At 44.0% G+C, this 18,604-nt stretch overlaps 1 protein-coding gene across 3 annotated transcripts in view; it reads right to left on the bottom strand.

Annotated features, from left to right (window-relative positions):
- Window positions 1-18,604, bottom strand: part of MDN1 (midasin AAA ATPase 1) — a 151,513-nt gene that overhangs the window by 24,814 nt on the left and 108,095 nt on the right. For 2 of the 3 annotated variants that reach the window (XM_079780520.1, XM_079780522.1), the window contains exons 64-83: window positions 18,431-18,589; window positions 17,715-17,985; window positions 15,705-15,940; window positions 15,460-15,555; window positions 14,735-14,829; window positions 14,308-14,429; window positions 13,567-13,713; window positions 12,600-12,709; window positions 11,692-11,765; window positions 11,008-11,206; window positions 9,514-9,673; window positions 7,788-7,934; window positions 7,121-7,247; window positions 6,003-6,108; window positions 5,441-5,556; window positions 4,064-4,549; window positions 3,565-3,791; window positions 2,838-2,993; window positions 2,507-2,670; window positions 1,572-1,733 (exon numbers count right to left, since the gene is read on the bottom strand). In XM_079780520.1, the coding sequence (XP_079636646.1) occupies window positions 1,572-1,733; window positions 2,507-2,670; window positions 2,838-2,993; window positions 3,565-3,791; window positions 4,064-4,549; window positions 5,441-5,556; window positions 6,003-6,108; window positions 7,121-7,247; window positions 7,788-7,934; window positions 9,514-9,673; window positions 11,008-11,206; window positions 11,692-11,765; window positions 12,600-12,709; window positions 13,567-13,713; window positions 14,308-14,429; window positions 14,735-14,829; window positions 15,460-15,555; window positions 15,705-15,940; window positions 17,715-17,985; window positions 18,431-18,589 (3,360 nt within the window). The remainder of the gene's footprint in view (window positions 1-1,571; window positions 1,734-2,506; window positions 2,671-2,837; window positions 2,994-3,564; window positions 3,792-4,063; window positions 4,550-5,440; window positions 5,557-6,002; window positions 6,109-7,120; window positions 7,248-7,787; window positions 7,935-9,513; window positions 9,674-11,007; window positions 11,207-11,691; window positions 11,766-12,599; window positions 12,710-13,566; window positions 13,714-14,307; window positions 14,430-14,734; window positions 14,830-15,459; window positions 15,556-15,704; window positions 15,941-17,714; window positions 17,986-18,430; window positions 18,590-18,604) is intronic. The other variant, XM_079780521.1, reaches the window with a different exon arrangement.

Here is an 18,604-nt window from a genome sequence, read left to right as displayed (position 1 = left end):
TTAAAAAAAATTAGTAATTCTTTATTGTTGAAAGTATTACATATGTCCCCTTTTGTCCTGTCGAATCCCCCACCCATACCCCAGGCCTTCAGCATCCTATTATCTGTGTCCATGGGTTATGCATATATGCATACAAGCTCTTTGGTCCAACCTACTTCAAGTTCCCTTAGCACTACTCAGAAAGGATACGAATAAATACAATATGGACATAAAAATAAATAAAGGAAAGGCAAACTCACTTTCAGGACATGTATTCTTAGAAAGTCAATTGAAAATACATTTTTGTTAACTTACCTAATTTTCCCATTGAGCTACATTATTTTTTTTAAAAAACTATATTCAGATGCAGGCAGAATAAGACCACACAGGAAAGACTCAGATATCCTGCAGGACACACCACTACAGTAGCTGCAGCTGGGACAGCCGCTGGGCTCCCAACACCTTGCTTATATCAGAACCACTTCCTCCTCCACAACACACCCCAACATATACACAAGTCAGAAGGCCAAAATCATTCTAGAACTATTAGACCAGTACAATGTTCAAGTAGACAAAACACAGCTAACCCAAATCTCAGGGCACCCTCACCAAACATTGTCCTGCTACTATCATTTGCATGCAGTGTCACCACCAAGAAATGATGGGATGTGTAAGATTGGCTCAGTGCTCATCAGATAGAGGGGGCAAATCGGAGATGCATCCATTTATTTATTACTCAACAAATACACATATTTATCCTCTAGAAACAAGGCATGGGCTTGCCTTCCATTCCTGGACCCTTTTCAGTACTCCAGATACTCAGAACTAGGAACTCTCAACGGTTTATAAGAAACCTAGACCCTACCTTCAGTTTGTAAATTCCTATCTCCCTCAAATGAATCTCATCTGTACTGTACTTAGATTTGGAGAAAATCTTGGAATACTAAAAAAATAAAAACAAAACAAAAATGTACACATTCAATTGAAATTATCACAAAAGTGCTAAGAGTATAGGCAGGCCTCATTTTACAAATGAGGAAAGTGAGGTTTAGAGAGGTCAAATGAGTAACTCGAGAACTGGATACCTCATGATCAGATTACCACGCCATGCTCAGTCTGTTAGATTTGGCTGTCCCCTGCTGGGTGCAGGGGCTGAATGAATGAATGCATGAATGAGTGATTTCCCAATTAAAGAAAAATACTCCACCTAACATTAAAAGCTCCATTACCATTTCATCATAATTACATATAAATGATTTAAAGAAAACTTAACCTTACAGATTCATCTATCCTAGAGATCTAGCTTGGAGCTAATTTAAGAAGACTTCAAACTGGGGACAGGGAGAGAAGGGTGTGAAAAGCTGCAGCCATTAGACAGCCTCTGGGGTCTAGGGAGCTCATCAGTGAGGGGTCTGTAGACTCCAAGACTACAATTGAAATAGGCTTATTAAAAGGGTGCCAGACAAAGCCTTACATAAATAATCCACAGGGAGAGCAAATTTGAAGGTCCAAAATAAAAGCCCGTCAAACCAAACACTAATGGGTACAGAATGTCCCAGCTGCCCACGGTGCTCCACATGAGCAGTCCTTACCTTCTGAGCAAGCTCCGTAAAGACCTGGGTAAGCACAGAGAGCAGCTTTGCAGTGCTACGATGAGTTGCCAAAGACATGGTCAGGAAGAAGAGGACAAGGTCCGAGTACCTGGAGAGCATGGGCAGCAGGCGCACCAACCAGCAGCAGGACTGGCTGAAGAACTAGGGGCAAAGCAGATCAGAAGGCCTGGTCACACTGCTAAAGGGGTACTGGGTTTTCCTTGGGGTGATAAAAATGGTGATGAAAATGTTCTGGAACTATATAACAACATTGGTTGCAATAACACTGTGAATTCAAGGTACTAAATGTCACTACTGGTAGGGGTTATGTATTTTTAACATGCACACACACCTGCTCACTGAGATTTCTTCCTTGTTCACACAACGCACACTTTAAATTCTCAGTCACTTTAGTCTCATTTAGTTAACAAAGTTGTTTGTTGTTGTTTTTAAATAAAAATGTTTATAAACAAATTCCACTGGGAATCAAAGTTGGCACTGGAGGCAATGATGCAGAATGACAGTGTCCTACTAAGTAAGTTGCCTCTCAGGACTTAATGGATTTGACAGCTTCCTCTGCTGGCTTATTGGGAAAGGATGGTATTTGCAGTGTGGCCACTAAACTTTAGTTAATGGCAGCAAACTGAACATCGAATACTCAGGAGAATGTGGTTAGGATATAAAATACGAAGATAATGAATATTCTGGAATGCTAGCATTTTTGAACCTAAGCATGTTACAACTGTAACTCTTAGCTAACAAGCCCTAAGCTTTTCAGTTTATCAATGGCGTTTACATCTATAAAGAAAGCAAATTCCTAGTGATTTTGCCAGAGGCCTGCTTTAAGACCACCCACATAGCGAGGCGAAGCCCCCTCTCTGCCTTTGCTCAGCCTACTCCCGACAGCAAGAAGCTTATAAAGAACAGTTAGTTACCATGTGCTTTGCTGCTGTGCCGTCCTCACCACACGATTTCAGTCTCTCCAACAGCTCAGAGACAGCAGAAATTATTTTTTGCACATGCAAAGTGCTCACGTCAGCCCACAAGTCTTCCTCTAAGAGTTTTGTTAGATGTCCTGATTGCAGTCTCTCAAAGCCTGCTGAAAAGAATGACACGATGAATAACTGAAGATAAACCCTTTCACCCCCATTCATCCAGTCATTTATTTCAAATATCTGTCCTTAAATCTTCAGTCACAAAGATAAATCATCAAATTGAAAAATTAAATCACATATGAAACTAATGTTTGCCTGATTTCAGACATACCATCCTCTTCCTGTGGCCTTGTCTGGTCAGTGTTTTCATCTGTCTTTTTACTATTTCTTTCTGCTAAGTTCTGGATGGCATAAAGGATGGACCGGATGGCAGTTTCCATTTTCTCTGCAAAATCTTCCACAAAACCTTCATCCAATATTTGGTTTCCTATTAAGTAAATGGTACAAACAAAAAACCCGATCATTTGTGTCAGGAAACCATTGGCAATGCTCACTTGTTATTTTAACAAATGGTCACCTGTAAGCACCTACTATGGATCAGCCACTGTGCCACACTATGCTGGATAAAAAGATGAATGAGATACAGTTCCTGCCTAAATAAAGCTACAAGGTTATCGTCTTATATTAAAACAATTTTGCTAAAAGAATGTAAAAAATATGAAAATAACAGTTTAGATGGTGTGTATAAACACTTAGTCATATGCCACCCTCAGCTTTCCGGTATAAGGGAGAACTGTCTGTAACAGCTGAGGGAGCCTGTGGAGTCTCCACACATGTGTGCTACAAAGAAAGTGACATGATGGCAATCCAAAGGCAAGGGACGCGAACGAATGTAGGAAAATAAGAGCTGTGGGTCCAACCACACCCATCTGCCTTAGAACCCTGGACAGATATGTTTAGAATGAAATAGTATGTGTCTTTAGTATCATCTAGACTTTGTCTATAAGACATCATTCCTATGCTGGGCTTTTCCTCCCTTACTGAATAACAGTCCTTACCTCCTTGGCTGCCTGACGTGAGAAGATGTGTCTTCCAGGTAGTAAAGTCATCTGTGGCTTTACCGATTTCTCCTCTGACATATTCCAGGCTCTCAACTAATGCCATTTGTTGGTCTGTTTGCTCAACCTCCATCCCTGGAAGAATGAACAAGGACTCTAGGCCTTGCAAATGAGCTGACACCTGGGACAGGCAACTCAGCCCTGAAGAGCAAACTTCAAAATCTTTCCTGCAACAACAGAAATGCCACAATGTTGAAAGGAAAGGGGTACGTGCCACGTCCCCCCCGCCACACACACAGTCCTTCCTCCAACAACTAAAATGGAAGCAGAGCAAAACTCGCTGTATGTGAAACTGCTACATATATGCCACAAAGCACTATGCATGTCCGCTGAAAAACGGAGAACTGAAGCCCAAGTCCTTGCATAATTTTACCCATCACTAAACTCTGAGCAAGTATCCAAGCACACAGAGGAAGAGCAGAGGCATAAGCACACTCACCAAGAATGAAAGAGAGTCTCACAAGACTGCTGCCTAATTCTGTCAACGTCAGCTTTCACTGTTTGAACGGTCTTCAGCATCTCTGTTAATCTCGAAGTTGACTGTTGCCAAAGCTGGTCCTGTTTCCGCATCCGGCAACCAGAGGGCAGCTGATTGCCAGGTACTGGGGATGGATAGCTCAGATCTGATGGGTTGAGGTCTGGCACAGCTCCAGAAAGCTGCCCCGTGGTGAGCTCTGGTCCTTCCGGGCAGAGGACAGAAGACTGACCCTGTGCCTGGGCATCACCTGGGCTTGGAGCTGACGCTGCGCCGGGGCAGCACTGGAGAAGCCAGGAGAGCTGCTCAAGCAGGATCTGGCTCTGCATGGCCAAGTGTTGCAGCCTCTCTGTCCACTGCTGCACGCCATCCTGCGGGGGGAAGGCCACGGGGTAGAGCAGTGGCCCTGTCAGCCTGCCCTGAATCTCCTGCACACAGCTGAGGAGGTTTCTGTGCAGAGAAAGCCATGGGAAAAACACAAGGCACCTTAGACTACGTCACCATGTTGTTTTGTAACAGTAAATTCATTCATTCCTAAAGCAAGTATGGGCTTTTTCACATAATATTTAAAAAAAGGGAGGTGGAGGATCCCTCCAATAGGTAAGTAGTCTATTCAAATGCCTTCCAAAGCACCTAGACACATCCTTCAGTCTTTCACAAGCATCAAAACTTACTGCATATCACCTGATCCCTTACACCCCTCTCACATGCAAGTCACACCAATGCAGTGATTTCAACCACTTTTCTAAAAAAAAAAAATCCTAGTAAATGTAATCTACTTTGCTCAATAAGCCCTTATGATGGGCAGCAAATACCTAAAATTGAAGTGATTTATCTGGAAATACTACCTCTCAACATTCCATAGATGATGACAGACTTCCCAACTGTCCTCACCTTTTAAATATCTATTTCCGTTGAGGAGCGTCCATGTATGGCTGAGCAAATTGAAACTTTGTGATCCAAAGAGCCCAACAAACTGAAGCAGACTCAGATCTGATTTGTGCCGAGACTGGGATGTCCTATTCATAAACACAACCCTGTCTCTCAGCCGGCATAGACTGTCAGCCACTGATGACCTCTTTCTAGACCCAGTGCAGTTCAGCCATGGCCATATTTACTGTCTGGCTCAGCTCTCAACTCATCTCCCAGGCCCCCTTCTCCTGAGAGGTACTGTCAGAACCAGGGGGCAGAGGCGCATCACCAAAAGCCAGGAGAAACCCTACCTGTCTTTTCAGGCCTCAGATTTAATTTCACAACTGAGAGCAGCACATGCAGAAACCCTGAGCTGACCCACGTAATTCTTGCTAACTCGGGCCACAAACCCAACTAGTCCGCTGTTACCTGAGGAGGATCCACTGCTCAGTCAGCGTGGTCAGGGAGCGCCGCTGCCGGATAAGCATCTTCATCAAATGTGCTGAGAACCCTTTACACCGCTCGATGCTGCCCACGCCCATTTCCTGGCAGGGAGAGAAGGAAAGGTGCTGTGGGTGCTGCTGCCCAACTCCAGGGAAATAGTAGGTAACCTTTGGGTGTGCTGCACTCTAGAGGCGTGAGCCACGTTGATCTTTCTGAGCACTGCTTCTCAAACTATACTCCCACAGATCATTGACATGCCACGAACAGAAGCTAGGTTTCACACCAAAATTGGGTATTAGTGGTCTTTTCTCAATTCATAAGGGAAACAGATCTGAAGGTGGTATTCTGAATTTGAAGTTTATGTTTCATAATTTTTCTTATGCATTTGGCCCTGTTGGCAAATGAAACAAAATTTATTATAAGATGCTCTCTGATTAGGCACAAAATTACACTGATTTGTATTGTAAGTTTAATGATGCTCTGCCCTGGGATGACAGAGCTGGAGCTCCCCTGGGCCCTGGCAATTCTGAAGGGCTACCACTCTAACCTTGGCAGGAGCTGCTAGGGCTGCGCTAAGTCTGGCGTGTCGTGCAAGGGAACGATAAAAATACTTCTGGCACCCATCCCACGAGGACGAGATTTCTGTAAGCAGCCTGAAAAAAAAAAAATTAAAACGTGATTTACTTAATTAAAATCTCTTATCCCACCCAGGATCCTAACGATTCAGAGATTGATATATTTAGCCACAACCAAAAGCTGAGAGTATGAATAGATTTATTTCTATGAGGCACTCATGAGTCCTTTATGCAACGGATGTATCATGTACTTAGCACTGAAAGTATAGTGGGGAGATAAATTATGATGACCATATGGTTTCCTTAATGGAAACTTTGTAATTATCTTGGCAGTGGAGGCTAGGTCATAAATCCCAATGCCTACAAGGGCCAAGCAGATGTCACATGATTAAGGAGAGCCAAGCACAAAATGATACATGGCAATGACAGCTGACCTCCACGTGGGAGAACAGGGCTTGTTAGGGAGCACCGTGAACCGGAGAGCATGTGTTCTGTCAAAGGACGAGAGCCTACTTCTGACCACATGGGAAAGCTAGCCCACCTGGCCAAATTTTCCTAAAAAATGGAAAATCCAGAATTTGTACTGTTTACAATGTTGTGTTGAACTAGAATTTAAAGCACCAAGAATGCTACTAAGCAAATTAAACACAAATGTACGCAATACTCAGTTCATGCAAATCAGCATTTACAGCAACCTCACCATAGTTAACAGAGGCAGCTCTGTCTCAAAGATTCTAGGCTCTCAAATTCAAGAATATATTACAATTTATAAAAGGTTTATATTTGTGAAAGAGCCAAAACTGTGGCTACACTCTCACAGATTTTCACTTGCATATTCCAATGAAGTAAGGAGACCTCAGGAAAAATCAAAGAACCAAAAAATAATGAGAGGCAAATACAAGCAAAGAGAAAGGAAAAAGAAGGGAGAAAATTAACACTTGCTGAATGCTCACCAGGAGCCAGATCCTGAGCCAGGCACTGGTCTAAATGCTATCTTTAGAGCAATGCTAGGAGAGAGGTATTGCCATCCCCTTTGGCAAATGAGGACATGGAGGCTTACATGACTCCATTTGTAATTAAACAAACAAACCTAGAATCTGCCTCCTGAGTGCTGCTGACTATAGACAATGCGCTCCGGAGATCCAACGGGCGAAGATGAAGCATCTCTTGAGGGTTTTTTGAACGGGCCCAGGCAAGACCTTTACGATAGGACAAACCTAGGAAATAAGTCACATGTGTTTGAGTAAAGATGCTCAGGAGAGAGTGGATGTGCCCTGCCCTGCTCCTGCCCCTCGATGCCATTGTTACTCAAAGTCAGATCCTCAGAACAGCATTGGCCAAGGAGCCTATTGGAAAGCAGATGCCCAGGCCTGCCTCACACCCACCGAAACAGAATCTACTTGTGCACTTTAACAAGATTCCCCGAGTGACTCGCACAAGCACCGAAGTTTGAGAAGCACTGCTCTCTAAGCGATGCTGGAAGGGTGGGTGCTGTACAACATATGGTGATGAAAATAAAAAACACGATTTCTGAGAAACCTCATTACAAAACTGAAAATATTTGGAAATCACAGTTCATCACACAATTTTGTATGTGTGTGACTGGAACTCTTAGAATGGCATTTTAAAACCTTGCCGCCACCTTCTATTTCCCATTGTCTCCACTGTTTCTAGAACATTCCTTCAAATCATCCATGCTGTTTTTCTCCCTAAAAGCTGGTGATTATACTCCACTGGGTTTCAAGTGAGAACCTTACCAGTTTTTGCAAGGTGCTTAAAGAGGTCTGCCAACGCTCGCTGCTTCTGCATGAGAATGTGCTTGGCTTCTGACCGCTGCTTCTCCTTCTCTGCGGAGGGCTCTACCTGTAAGCTCTGCAGCTCACTCACAGAGGAAATTACTTCACCTGGGGGGAAACAGAAATGAGCACCAACTGTGTGCAGTGATTGATACTAGGAATTTAAATAATCTGAAGTGCATTTCCTGTAAATGTGATACACACAAAACTCCTACCCTGTACCTGCTCCTTGGTAGACAACCTGTTCACCTGCACAACTCCAGAAGCACCTATTTGTAGCTGCTCAGAGAGGTCTGTCTCTTTCTAAAGGCCATTCAGCTAAAGAGTGGACTTGCCAACAGAACTTGAACCCTGGCCCAACCAACTCCAAAGCCCAAGTTCTTTCTCCAGCACCATGCTGCCTTCCAGAATACCCAGAGGTACCTGCAACAGGCACCTGCCACGGAACAATGTTTGGGCTGACTGTATCCCCCCAGATGCATGTTGAAGTCCTAACCCCATAGCACACCAGAATGTGACTATCTTTGCAGACAGGGCCTGTAAAGAGGTAATTAAAGTAAAATGAGGTCATATGGGTGGTCCTAATCTAGTATAAGTGGTTCCCTTAGAAGAGACTAGAACACAGATATACACAGGGGGAAGACAGTATGAAGACACAGTGAGAAAGCAGCCATGGATAAGCCAAGGGGAGAGGACTCAGAAGAAGCCAAACACTTCTTGGACTTTTAGCCTCCAGAACTGTGAGAAAATTAACCTTTTGTTTAAGCCGCCCAATATGTAGCACTTTGTTAACGCAGCTGTAGCAGACTAACACAGGCAGTCTGAACTAACACAGGCGAGGGCAAGTGCACCACATGCAATCCCTTGGCACCGCATGCGAAGTGGAGGGGAGAATGCTTTGCATCACACAGAGCGGGTGCCCTATCCAGAAGATGCACATGGGACCTGTATTCTATAGACCCTTATCATGAGGCTCAGGCAGAAAGGTCATCTTAAGCAATAATAATAGGCTATTATTCTAGTAAGTTTTCAAAATAAGGAGCTCCCTGAAATCAAAACATAACCTAATTAAAGAAGGACCAGCCTCACTCTGACACCATACACACTGGGGGAAGTGGTAAAGGGCTGCCAAGCATACAACCAACCTACTAAATGCTGGGTTCCTCTCGCTAGCTGCTGATGTTATACTACTGAGCAAATATTGGTTCTCAAGTCCCTGAGCAAAAGTGCTCAGCGAGATGAAACTGCTATACCGCTCTGAAGTGAAGAAAGCAAGAGGGCTGTGGGTGAATCTTCCTTTTTCTTTAACTGAAGAGACAGCATTTTGAGAGGCTGGGACAGCTTCCAAACTGTGGGAAATCCATCTCCGTGACCCTCTACTCATGGCCGCAACCAACAGGAGCTGATATACACAAGGCTGCTATAAAGTGGCCTAACAGCTATAAAATGGCAATAACAGCACTAAGTTTAGATGAGAGAACAAGAGGAAAATTGCAAGTTTGTGTCATTTCAGTTGGCTCCTATATCTGGGCTCGGCTGGTTTTTAGCCCACTTATTTATTCAATTAACTCTCAACAGTATTCAAGATGTCAAAAAAGGACACAGGTGACAGATTCCCAGCGCTGCTGGGCCACTGGGAACAACAGAGAGAGCAAACCCAACCTGGCCCCTGGCTGCAGGCACCCACCGGTGAACTGATCGAGGCCGTCCACTAGGTGCGGGAGGCGGCTTTCCTTCATGAGCATCAGGCACATCTTCCTCATTCGTTTCGTGAGCTTCGGCAAGCGATACAGAAGCTCACCCTCCGAGGGGAAAGGAGCACCCTGACACTGTTCTGGAACTGTGACCTACGAGACAGAACATGGGTTGGTCTTCCTGCCAAGGACACAAGTAATAGCACTAACCTGCTCAGGCACTAAATGTAAGTGCTGCACCCTCCACACACACCTAGCTCAGCAAATATTAAACTCTCTTCTGAAGTCTCACAGGAACAAATGTAGCATCACCGAAATTAAAATAGGCATGAACTGTGGATATTTAGAAAACTGTACTGCTGTTCCATGAGTCACAGCAGTAAAGGACCCCACCCCACCTCTGGCAACAACAGTGCCAGCCATAGGAGACTCTGGTTCTGATCTCTGGATGCAGCAGGATGAATATGCATGCTGCCTCTGAGGTGCTGTGCTGCCCAGCAAGGCTACACTGATCTGCCAAATCCTACTTCTACTGCCATCTCTCCCCGACTGCCACTTCCAGTTCAAATATCAAGAACCCAGATAGCAGATGAAGAGGAAAGCTTTCATCCACGGGGGCATATTTTCATTATTTTTCCCCCTAAGAATCCCTGAAATCCCTGTGTTGTCATTAATAGCATGTCAAAGTTTTAGATCAGCATGACAGCCTGAGAAGGGGTGGTAGGGGAAGCAGTGAGCTGACAAATATAATTAAAAGAAAATACACCTAGCAACCATCTTATCTGTAGAGCCATATCATGACTATATGCTCAATTTCTATTATGCTTTCTGTACTACTAAAAATAGACTGAAGAATTTCATTGCTCCCTCTATGGATCCAGGGTGGGAAGTACAGTAAGAAGGCAAAAGTGGTAACTCTCTTGAGGCATGCTCCCCTCCCCAAATCCTGGATCTCCCTACAACCAAGGATAGAAAGCAGGAACACCCATCCTGTAATAGACTTATTCACTCAAAGTCTCTATGACTATTACATTTTCAGGAATTTTGCAAGCCACCACTTAACTCTTGGTGCTTGAAACTGGCCACGGTGAGAGTATTTACACCATGGTCATCAGCAACCACTCTAAACTAGCACATCACTGCATACATTCACTCCCGGTGCAGCAGCTTCAATATTAGCACCCAAAGGCAGCTCCAATGGCATATTCCTACAGTGATGCTTCAAATATTTTGTCTAGGTAAATGAAATGTTCACAAGTAAGCACACGTATTTCTCTTAAGCTAGCATTCAACTTTCAGCACCAGGATCCTGGCTTTTTGTCTTATTCTGTAGTGAGGTCAGGCAGACATACAAATGCTAAACACATCCAAAGAGCAAGAATTTAAAGGCATTTCCTCACCGAATTCTAAGAACACTCCTTATACAGAAAACATAAATCCCATCTGACTGGCCTAGGAATAAGAAACACTATTCCTCAAGCTAGTACCTGCTCAGGTGCTGGCCGGGCTAGCAGGGTCTCCCGCAGAGCCTTGTTCAGATTCTGAATGGGGGATGCTTCACTCGTGGCTGCTTCTGCTGGCTGCGGCAAAAAGTCAGGCTGTTCCTCCTTGTCACTCTCCACCAGGGATGACTGGCAGGGCTCACTGAGGACAGCTTCAAATTTCTTCATGAATTTAAAGAGGGTCCTGGCCCCAGGTAATAACAGATGAGGAGGAAAAAATGGATGGAAGTGAGGAAATATAAAAATAACATCATATTATGTACACATATAACTTACCTTTTGTATACAATGAGTTCCATTAGCTACTCACAATCATCTTATATTTTAAAATAAGTATGACAAGTATTGTCATCTCCCTTCTCTAGGAGAAAAAACTAAAGCCAGAAATGGTGGGATCACTTTACTCAAGGTAAAACAGCTGGTGGGTGGCAGAATTCAACTTTTCCATAGCACACAGTCTGCTTTACCTCAAGGCACACCAATCCAGCCTGCAGGTAGACCAGGCTTTGAGTGGTAGGGGATGGTGTTGAAAAGCCACACCAAAATAATCTTGTGTTTTATAATAAGTTCAGGCAGCACTAAGTCAGGCCATTATAACAATGTAATCTTGCTGCCTACCATTCACAAGTTCTGAGCTTTAGTCACCCCCAGTTTTAAAAGATGAATTACCTGTGTGTCTTTTCCACAGACTGTTTAATAGACCAGAAGCTGACATCATTCCACTTGGATATCTTAACAAATTCCTGTAAAATAAATGAAGCTCAAGGGATGGTTTTATAAACCTAGTATCATTGTTTCTTTTAAGATCATCTGTTTGCCAAAGACCAGAGCCCACTCCATCCCAAACACAGGGCTGTATCAGTGAACAAAACACATCTAAAAAAGGAACCAGTGTTTGTCTCAAAGGAATGAAAAGGACTACTGCTACAATCAAAAGGTCACCTGATATGTACTCTGGCTCATATCAGGGTTGGTTCCACCACCATTGAAAGTATAAAAAAGAGAGGGTCCTCATGCCTGGCTGGTGTGGCTCAGTGGTTGAGCACAGACCCATGCACCAAGAGGTCACGGGTTTGATTCTGGGTAGGGCACATGCCTGGCTTGCGGGCTCAATCCCCATCAGGGGGCATGCAGGAGGCAGCGGATTGATGTTGATGTTCTCACCAATGTTTCTATCTATCCCTTCCTCTCTAAAATAATTAAAAACTTAAAAAAAAAAAAAAAAAAAGAGGGTCCTCCTTACCCTGTGGCACCTCACGGCACATGGACAGTGCTCCTCTGAGCTGGAAGATCAGTCTGGTAAGACCAGGGGAGCAAGCACTAACAGACACCTGGGGCAATTCTCTTGAGGAGTCTTTGACGGACTACTCCACTGGCCCTCACAAACTGAGCCAGGTCACAATGGAGCCAATGCCACAGAGTGTAAATCTTGCCATCCTACTGAACAGTTGCAATGCTCTCCTCCATTCCCCAGAGCCCCTTGCCTCATTGTTAAACAGATGAAAGAACAGAACTAAATAAAAACCATTTGCTGATTTTGCTCTCCCAAGAGTGATCATGACAGCTGTTCATCTTACTTTAAGTTCTTTTTCTAGGGGGGAACGAAGTTCCACAATTTTGGCCTGGACCCGGTCAAAGAATTGCTTGTAATAATGGTACAAATTCCATAGAACACTGCAAAGTGAATCTGGAAGAAATGAAAAGGAAACAAAAACACCACACTTGCTACATGTGCTACTGGCTCCACCTGTGGACGTCACATTTCAGAGATGTGCCTTCCTCATTACTCTTTAGGTCATAAGTTTACAGTATGTTTCATTGGCTCAGCAGGGAGCCTAACTGAATTTAGCAGTTCCCACCTGAGAGGCAAGCTGTCAACAACTACCTTACTTTTTCATTTCAGCTTGTAGCGAAATTTCTTGTTGCACTTTTTTCTTAAAGATGGTGTACTTAGACATTCTGCTAAATTTAATTTCAAACGCTTTCTCTAAATCTTATTGTAAAGTCAGCAGAAACTGAGCCTGTTTTAAAAGGTGGCATATTAAGAGGCTCACCTTGACTGCTCATTCACATACACTCTATACTCATTCTACAGTGACAGTGTTATCCAAGTTGCTGCAGTCAGGGGAAAAGTAACTGACAGTAGGAGTTTTGTGTGCAGGTGCTTAATGAGCGGCAGTGTTCTCACTACATCAAAGAACCTAACAATGGCCTGGATCAAGCAGAAGCTCAGCAGGACATACCCACTGTCTAGACAGAAAGGCGTTCTGCCTCAGCCTGCCAGTTTGAGCCCAAGCTCTGCACCTGGCAGGTTACCTCTGCCAGAGTTCAGTAGTCAGCGCTTCACCGAAAACCAGCCTGTACTTTACTTTGAATGTTTATCTCTACATCTTCTGTGTATCACATTAAAGTAAAAGATGACTAGAAGTGTTTAAAACCTGGTATGCAATAAGATACCTGTATCATGAGGAGAATTCAAAGTCTAACCCATTTAACATTGCAGCATAAAAGTAAAGAAAAAAAAAAAAAAAGGTGTCTCCTTACCTTTTCCTTCAACTTGTGGCATCAGCAACACATGACAATGGAAAACCAGTAACATCTGAAGGCGTACATGGAATTCTCCCAGTGAGGATCCTTCAATAAATGCTTGTAATGTGCTGACCAGCAACATCAGGGTCATCTGTTTGTCATCTGTAGAGATTCAAAGAGGAAGACATACAACTGCCTGCAACCATCATTCCCTATTCATAACATGAACGCAGTCTACTAGGGGACCCACTGAGGGATGGCAGTCAAGTAGAGATCACAATTACAAGGAAGCTTTGAAGCAAGGATTGCAGCTAAATTCCAAGCTGATTTACAAAGTTGCACTCAGGGTGTGTGTTAAATGCACTCACAGCAAATTATGAAACTGAATTATGAGGTGCTCACTCTAAGTATGAAATGAAACACTTTTACACTCAAGCACATTAACTGCTACCTACCAAGAAAGCAACGTTCATTTTGACTTGTCTCATGGATATAGAGCCTAAGGAAACCTTATCTTATGAGTAACTCTCTACTTTCGGGAAAAAGTCACTTAAACCTCTCTGACTTTTGTCATTAGGAGAAGAACTACATGGCTTTCTTGGCTGATCGCTCAGGAATACAATGAGGTCAAATGACGCCTCCTCTGTGAAAGCAGTGGCAGGAGGGGACATGGGTGCAGGTATATCCCACACTTTGCAGCACTCTTGAGTTTAGCTTGGGCCCTCTGAATAAGCAGCACTGTCTGACAGGTGTTACCTTCCTGCTCTTCTGTTTGTTCCTGCATGTGCTTCTCAAGCATCTGATAGATGGAGAACCAGTGCTTGGTGGATTTCTCAGTGTGGCGCTTCATGGTATTATCCAAACTCATAGACCAGCAGCTGAAACATGAGAGAAGAGGCCAAGGACACATTTAAGGAAATCCATTTGAAATATCTAGAACCACAGAAGCAGCAGCTAAATGGAGATGGAGAAGGCTCCCAGTTTGCTGCCTCAGGACGGTATGTTGTCACCTGGTCTCTACTAAGGTCGTTCTAATGCCCAGCTTTTAACGCTGTGATTCATGACTGAAAGCACATTCTCTATCTGTTCTCTAGCCGTACTACACAAACAAGAAGAAACAAACACGCATGTCCCTGCAACACAAGGTCAGGAGGGGAAGGGAAGTGACAAATGTATCACTTACTTGAGTTCCAGTTTACGCCAACGAATGATCATCTGACTGACCAAATCCAGGTGTTTCCGCAGAGAGAGAGCTCGACTTGCATTCTCCTCCCAATCCTACATAAACAAAGATAAAAGTTACTATGGCCATTATTCAATCCCTTCATCACCTCCTCCCTCAAGAACATCCTGGGCTTTTCCTGTGTAACCACTGGGTCCTTCACCAACTTGTATGCTGATTTAGCAAGCATTATAATGAGTTTACATCCAGCTTCCAGTTCTTTCTGGTCACCTGATAGAACCTCAGCAGAGCCAAGATTAGAGGCAGACAAAAAGCACAGATTTGGAGACCTGGGCCGGAATTCCTGTTATTAGTCCATGACCCCTGCAAAGTTCAGGGCCCTAATCTGACAATCAGGGAAGCACCAGCTACCTCCCTGTGAGAGGACTGAGGGGGACAGTGTGTGAAGACACTAAGCCAATCTGAAGGCCCACCTAGAAGTCCTGGCCAGGAGCCCTCAGTGCCCATGGACGCTGCATCCCACCGAGAACAGGTGAGGTAGGTATGTCCCTTACATGCCTCACAGAGGTAATGGTTTCCCTTGCAATGCCAGAAAAAAACAATGTTTATCCTTCTCCAACCCAGACTGTAAGTTTCTGTCCCTCTAACACTAATGGTGCCACAAGATTTTTTTTTTTCAATTGATTACAAACTAAAATGAAGAGGAGAGGGGGGAATCATTATACCTGTGCCTTTGCCAGAAGGATCTCTAACCCATTCAGGAACTTGGAGATGGGACTAGAAAGTGGGAAACTACGAATTCTGTCCATTACAACCATCAGCTGCAGGGAGAAAAAGAATTGGGGGTATCTCGGTGTTAATATCAATCATCCAAAGTCTCAGGGTACTGAAGAGAGACCTCCCCAGAAGTTTCCCGCAGGGATGGCAAGAGGCCACATCCTCCGTGCCCTCTCCGCATCACCCACCCTACCTGCATAAGCGCCGGATGTTCCGGCCAATCCTGTAGCAGCCGAATGACAGCCTCTGAGAAACCCTGAAGCACAGGTTGACAAAGCCGTGCTTCTGGGACGTTGGGGTGCTGGTAGAAGTCGTAGGGTCCATCTGGCTTTACTATCAGGTCTGACGTCGCCTCCCCAAAGAGAGTATTATGGGAGAGGGTGCAGGCCAAAAGCTGGCTGCCCAAGAGTTGGTCAGTCAGTTCAACACCTGTGAAGTTAACGTCATAGCAAAGTCAGTGGACTCGGTAATTTCATCATTCAGTTAAAAAGCTGTTAGAAACATGCTCAAAAATAATGAACTAATGAAGCTGATACTTCACTGCCATCTGCAACCAAAGCAATATAGGCCTAGAGGACTGTGACCTACTACTGCTGCAGTTACGAAACTATGCCAAGTTCCTAGGTTATATCTGAAAAACTTGGGTATGACCTAAGTGAATCAAGAGGGTAGTACAGAGTCTGGCTTGATGGATTCAGATTCAGAGTTTCTGTTGCTGTTCTCAGTAGGTAGAAATGAAATTTAAGGCCTCCTTCCTATTTGCATGGAATAACTCATGAGGTCATAGAGAAAACTGCATCAAACCATAGTCAGTGAGATTAATTTCTGAGTTCCCAGGAATACATATCATTTGGAAAGCACTGAAGCTATTAGAGGAAATAATGCAGAACTAGACCATTTAAGCTAAGTCCACACCCTTATTTTGTTAATCCATTAACCCCAAAGCATTCAAATGATGAAAATCCATCTTTATCACAGAATTTTAAACCCATTTTTTTGAATCAGCTTAAGTCTTTTAAACTAAGAAAATTCCATTAATAATAAAAAAAAATCTAGTTTTTTGAGAAAACTCTATACTCTTCTCCACAGTGGCTGCACCAGTCAGTCTGCAATTCCACCAGCAGTGCAGGAGGGTTCCTTTTTCTCTACACCCTCGCCAGCACTTGACATTTGTTGATTTGTTGATGATAGCCATTGTGACAGGTGTGAGATGGTACATCATTGTCATTTTGATCTGCATCTCTCAGATGATTAGTGACTTTGAGCATGTTTTCATGTCTCTTGGCCTTCATAGTTTCCATTGCCCTAGGAGCAGTATCAGTGAAGAAGTTCTTTCGGCATATGTCTGAGATTTTGCTGCCTGTGGATTCTTCTATTTTTATGGTTTCCCATCTTACATTTAAGCTCTTTATCCATTTTGAGTTTATTTTTGTGTATGATGTAAGATGGTGGTCTAATTTCATTTTTTTTGCATGTCCTATTTTCCCAACACCATTTATTGAAGAGACTGTCTTGAGACTCAGTGATCCCACTCCTAGGAATATATCCCAAGAAACTAGAAACACCAATCAGAAAAGATATATGCACCCCTATGTTCATAGCAGCACAATTTACAATAGCTAAGATTTGGAAACAGCCTAAGTGCCCATCAGCAGATGAGTAGATTAGAAAACTGTGGTACATCTACACAATGGAATACTACACTGCTGTAAAAAGGAAGGAACTCCTACCATTTGCAACAACATGGATAGATCTGGAGAGCATTATGCTAAGCGAAATAAGTCAGTTAGAGAAGATAAATATCACATGATCTCATTCATTTGTGGAATATAATGAACAACATAAACTGATGAACAGAAATAGATCTAGAGACAGAGAAGCATCAATCAGACCATCAAACCTCAGAGGGAGAGCAGGGGAGGGTGGGGAGGAAGGAGGAGAGATCAACCGAAGGACTTGTATACATGCATACTAGTATAAGCATAACGAATGGACACAGACACTAGGGGGGTGAGGGCACGAGTGGGGGGGTGGGGGGCCAATGAGGGGACAAGGACACATATGTAATACCTTAATCAATAAAAGAAAAAAAAAAGTTTAATCTAGGAAAAACAGGGAGGTAATGGTTTTCATTGTTCCAGAAGTAGCAATGATATCTATTCATTTCGATTTCCCAAGAATATAACAAAGTAAACAGCCGTACCCATTAGGGGGTAGAAGTGTGTCACCAGAGATGCCCCGGTCTGATAGCAGGACAGAAACAGGCTGAGGTAGTGCTTTGCCTCATGCGTTGGCAGAGTCTGTTGGTACCAGAGGGACCGAGCAAAGCTGAGGCACAGCTGCTGGTGAATCAGCATCACAGCCTGCATGGAGCTTGGGGAGAGGAGGGTGGGGTCTGTGGCTGCTGCTGCTTCTTGCCCATCTGTCGTTCCCTTCTCCTCTAGTGTTGGTTCTACCAAAATATCTGCGAAGTCCTGTAAATAACATTAAAGCCATCGAACTTTAAAGAAATATCAAATTCAGTTCTCATCAGACTAAAAGGAAGGGAAAAAATGGAGTGTGAACAATCAAGAAAATGAGGTAGCGACTTATATGCAACTAGAGGCCTGGTGTACAAAATTCATGCACAGGTAGGGTCCCTAGGCCTGGCCAGCGATCAGGGCCTTACGGCTGCAAGCTGGGGCCTCCCTTCCCTGGCTGCTGGCTGGGGCCTTCCTTCATTCCACACTGCCCCTGGTGGTCAGCGCATGTCATAGGGAGCGATTGAACTCCTGGTTTCCCGATCTCACTCCCAAGGGGACACTTTGCATGTTAGCCTTTTATATACATAGATAAGATCTAGTAAAAAGACTGCAAAACCATTGGAAGGAAGTGTGTGTGTGTGTTATCAAGGGAATTCATTCCAGAACAAATCCTCACCTGATGCAGTGGGAACTGCCTTCTGAACTCCCGCTCCTCCTCCTCCTCCTCGCTCAGGGCTGTCCGGGAACTCCTGCTCCTGTATCTGTACAGGCTATTCTCCTGCTCAGCCTTCTCTTGGGCAAGGCGTTCCTGCTCATCCCACTCATTGATGATTTCCTGAAAAGTCACACA

The sequence above is a fragment of the Cnephaeus nilssonii genome (genome assembly GCF_951640355.1).
Source record: "Cnephaeus nilssonii genome assembly, chromosome: 9".
Taxonomy (NCBI): domain Eukaryota; kingdom Metazoa; phylum Chordata; class Mammalia; order Chiroptera; family Vespertilionidae; genus Cnephaeus; species Cnephaeus nilssonii.
The sequence above is the reverse complement of the archived record's forward strand: the minus strand, read 5'-3'. Positions and strand labels throughout refer to the sequence as shown.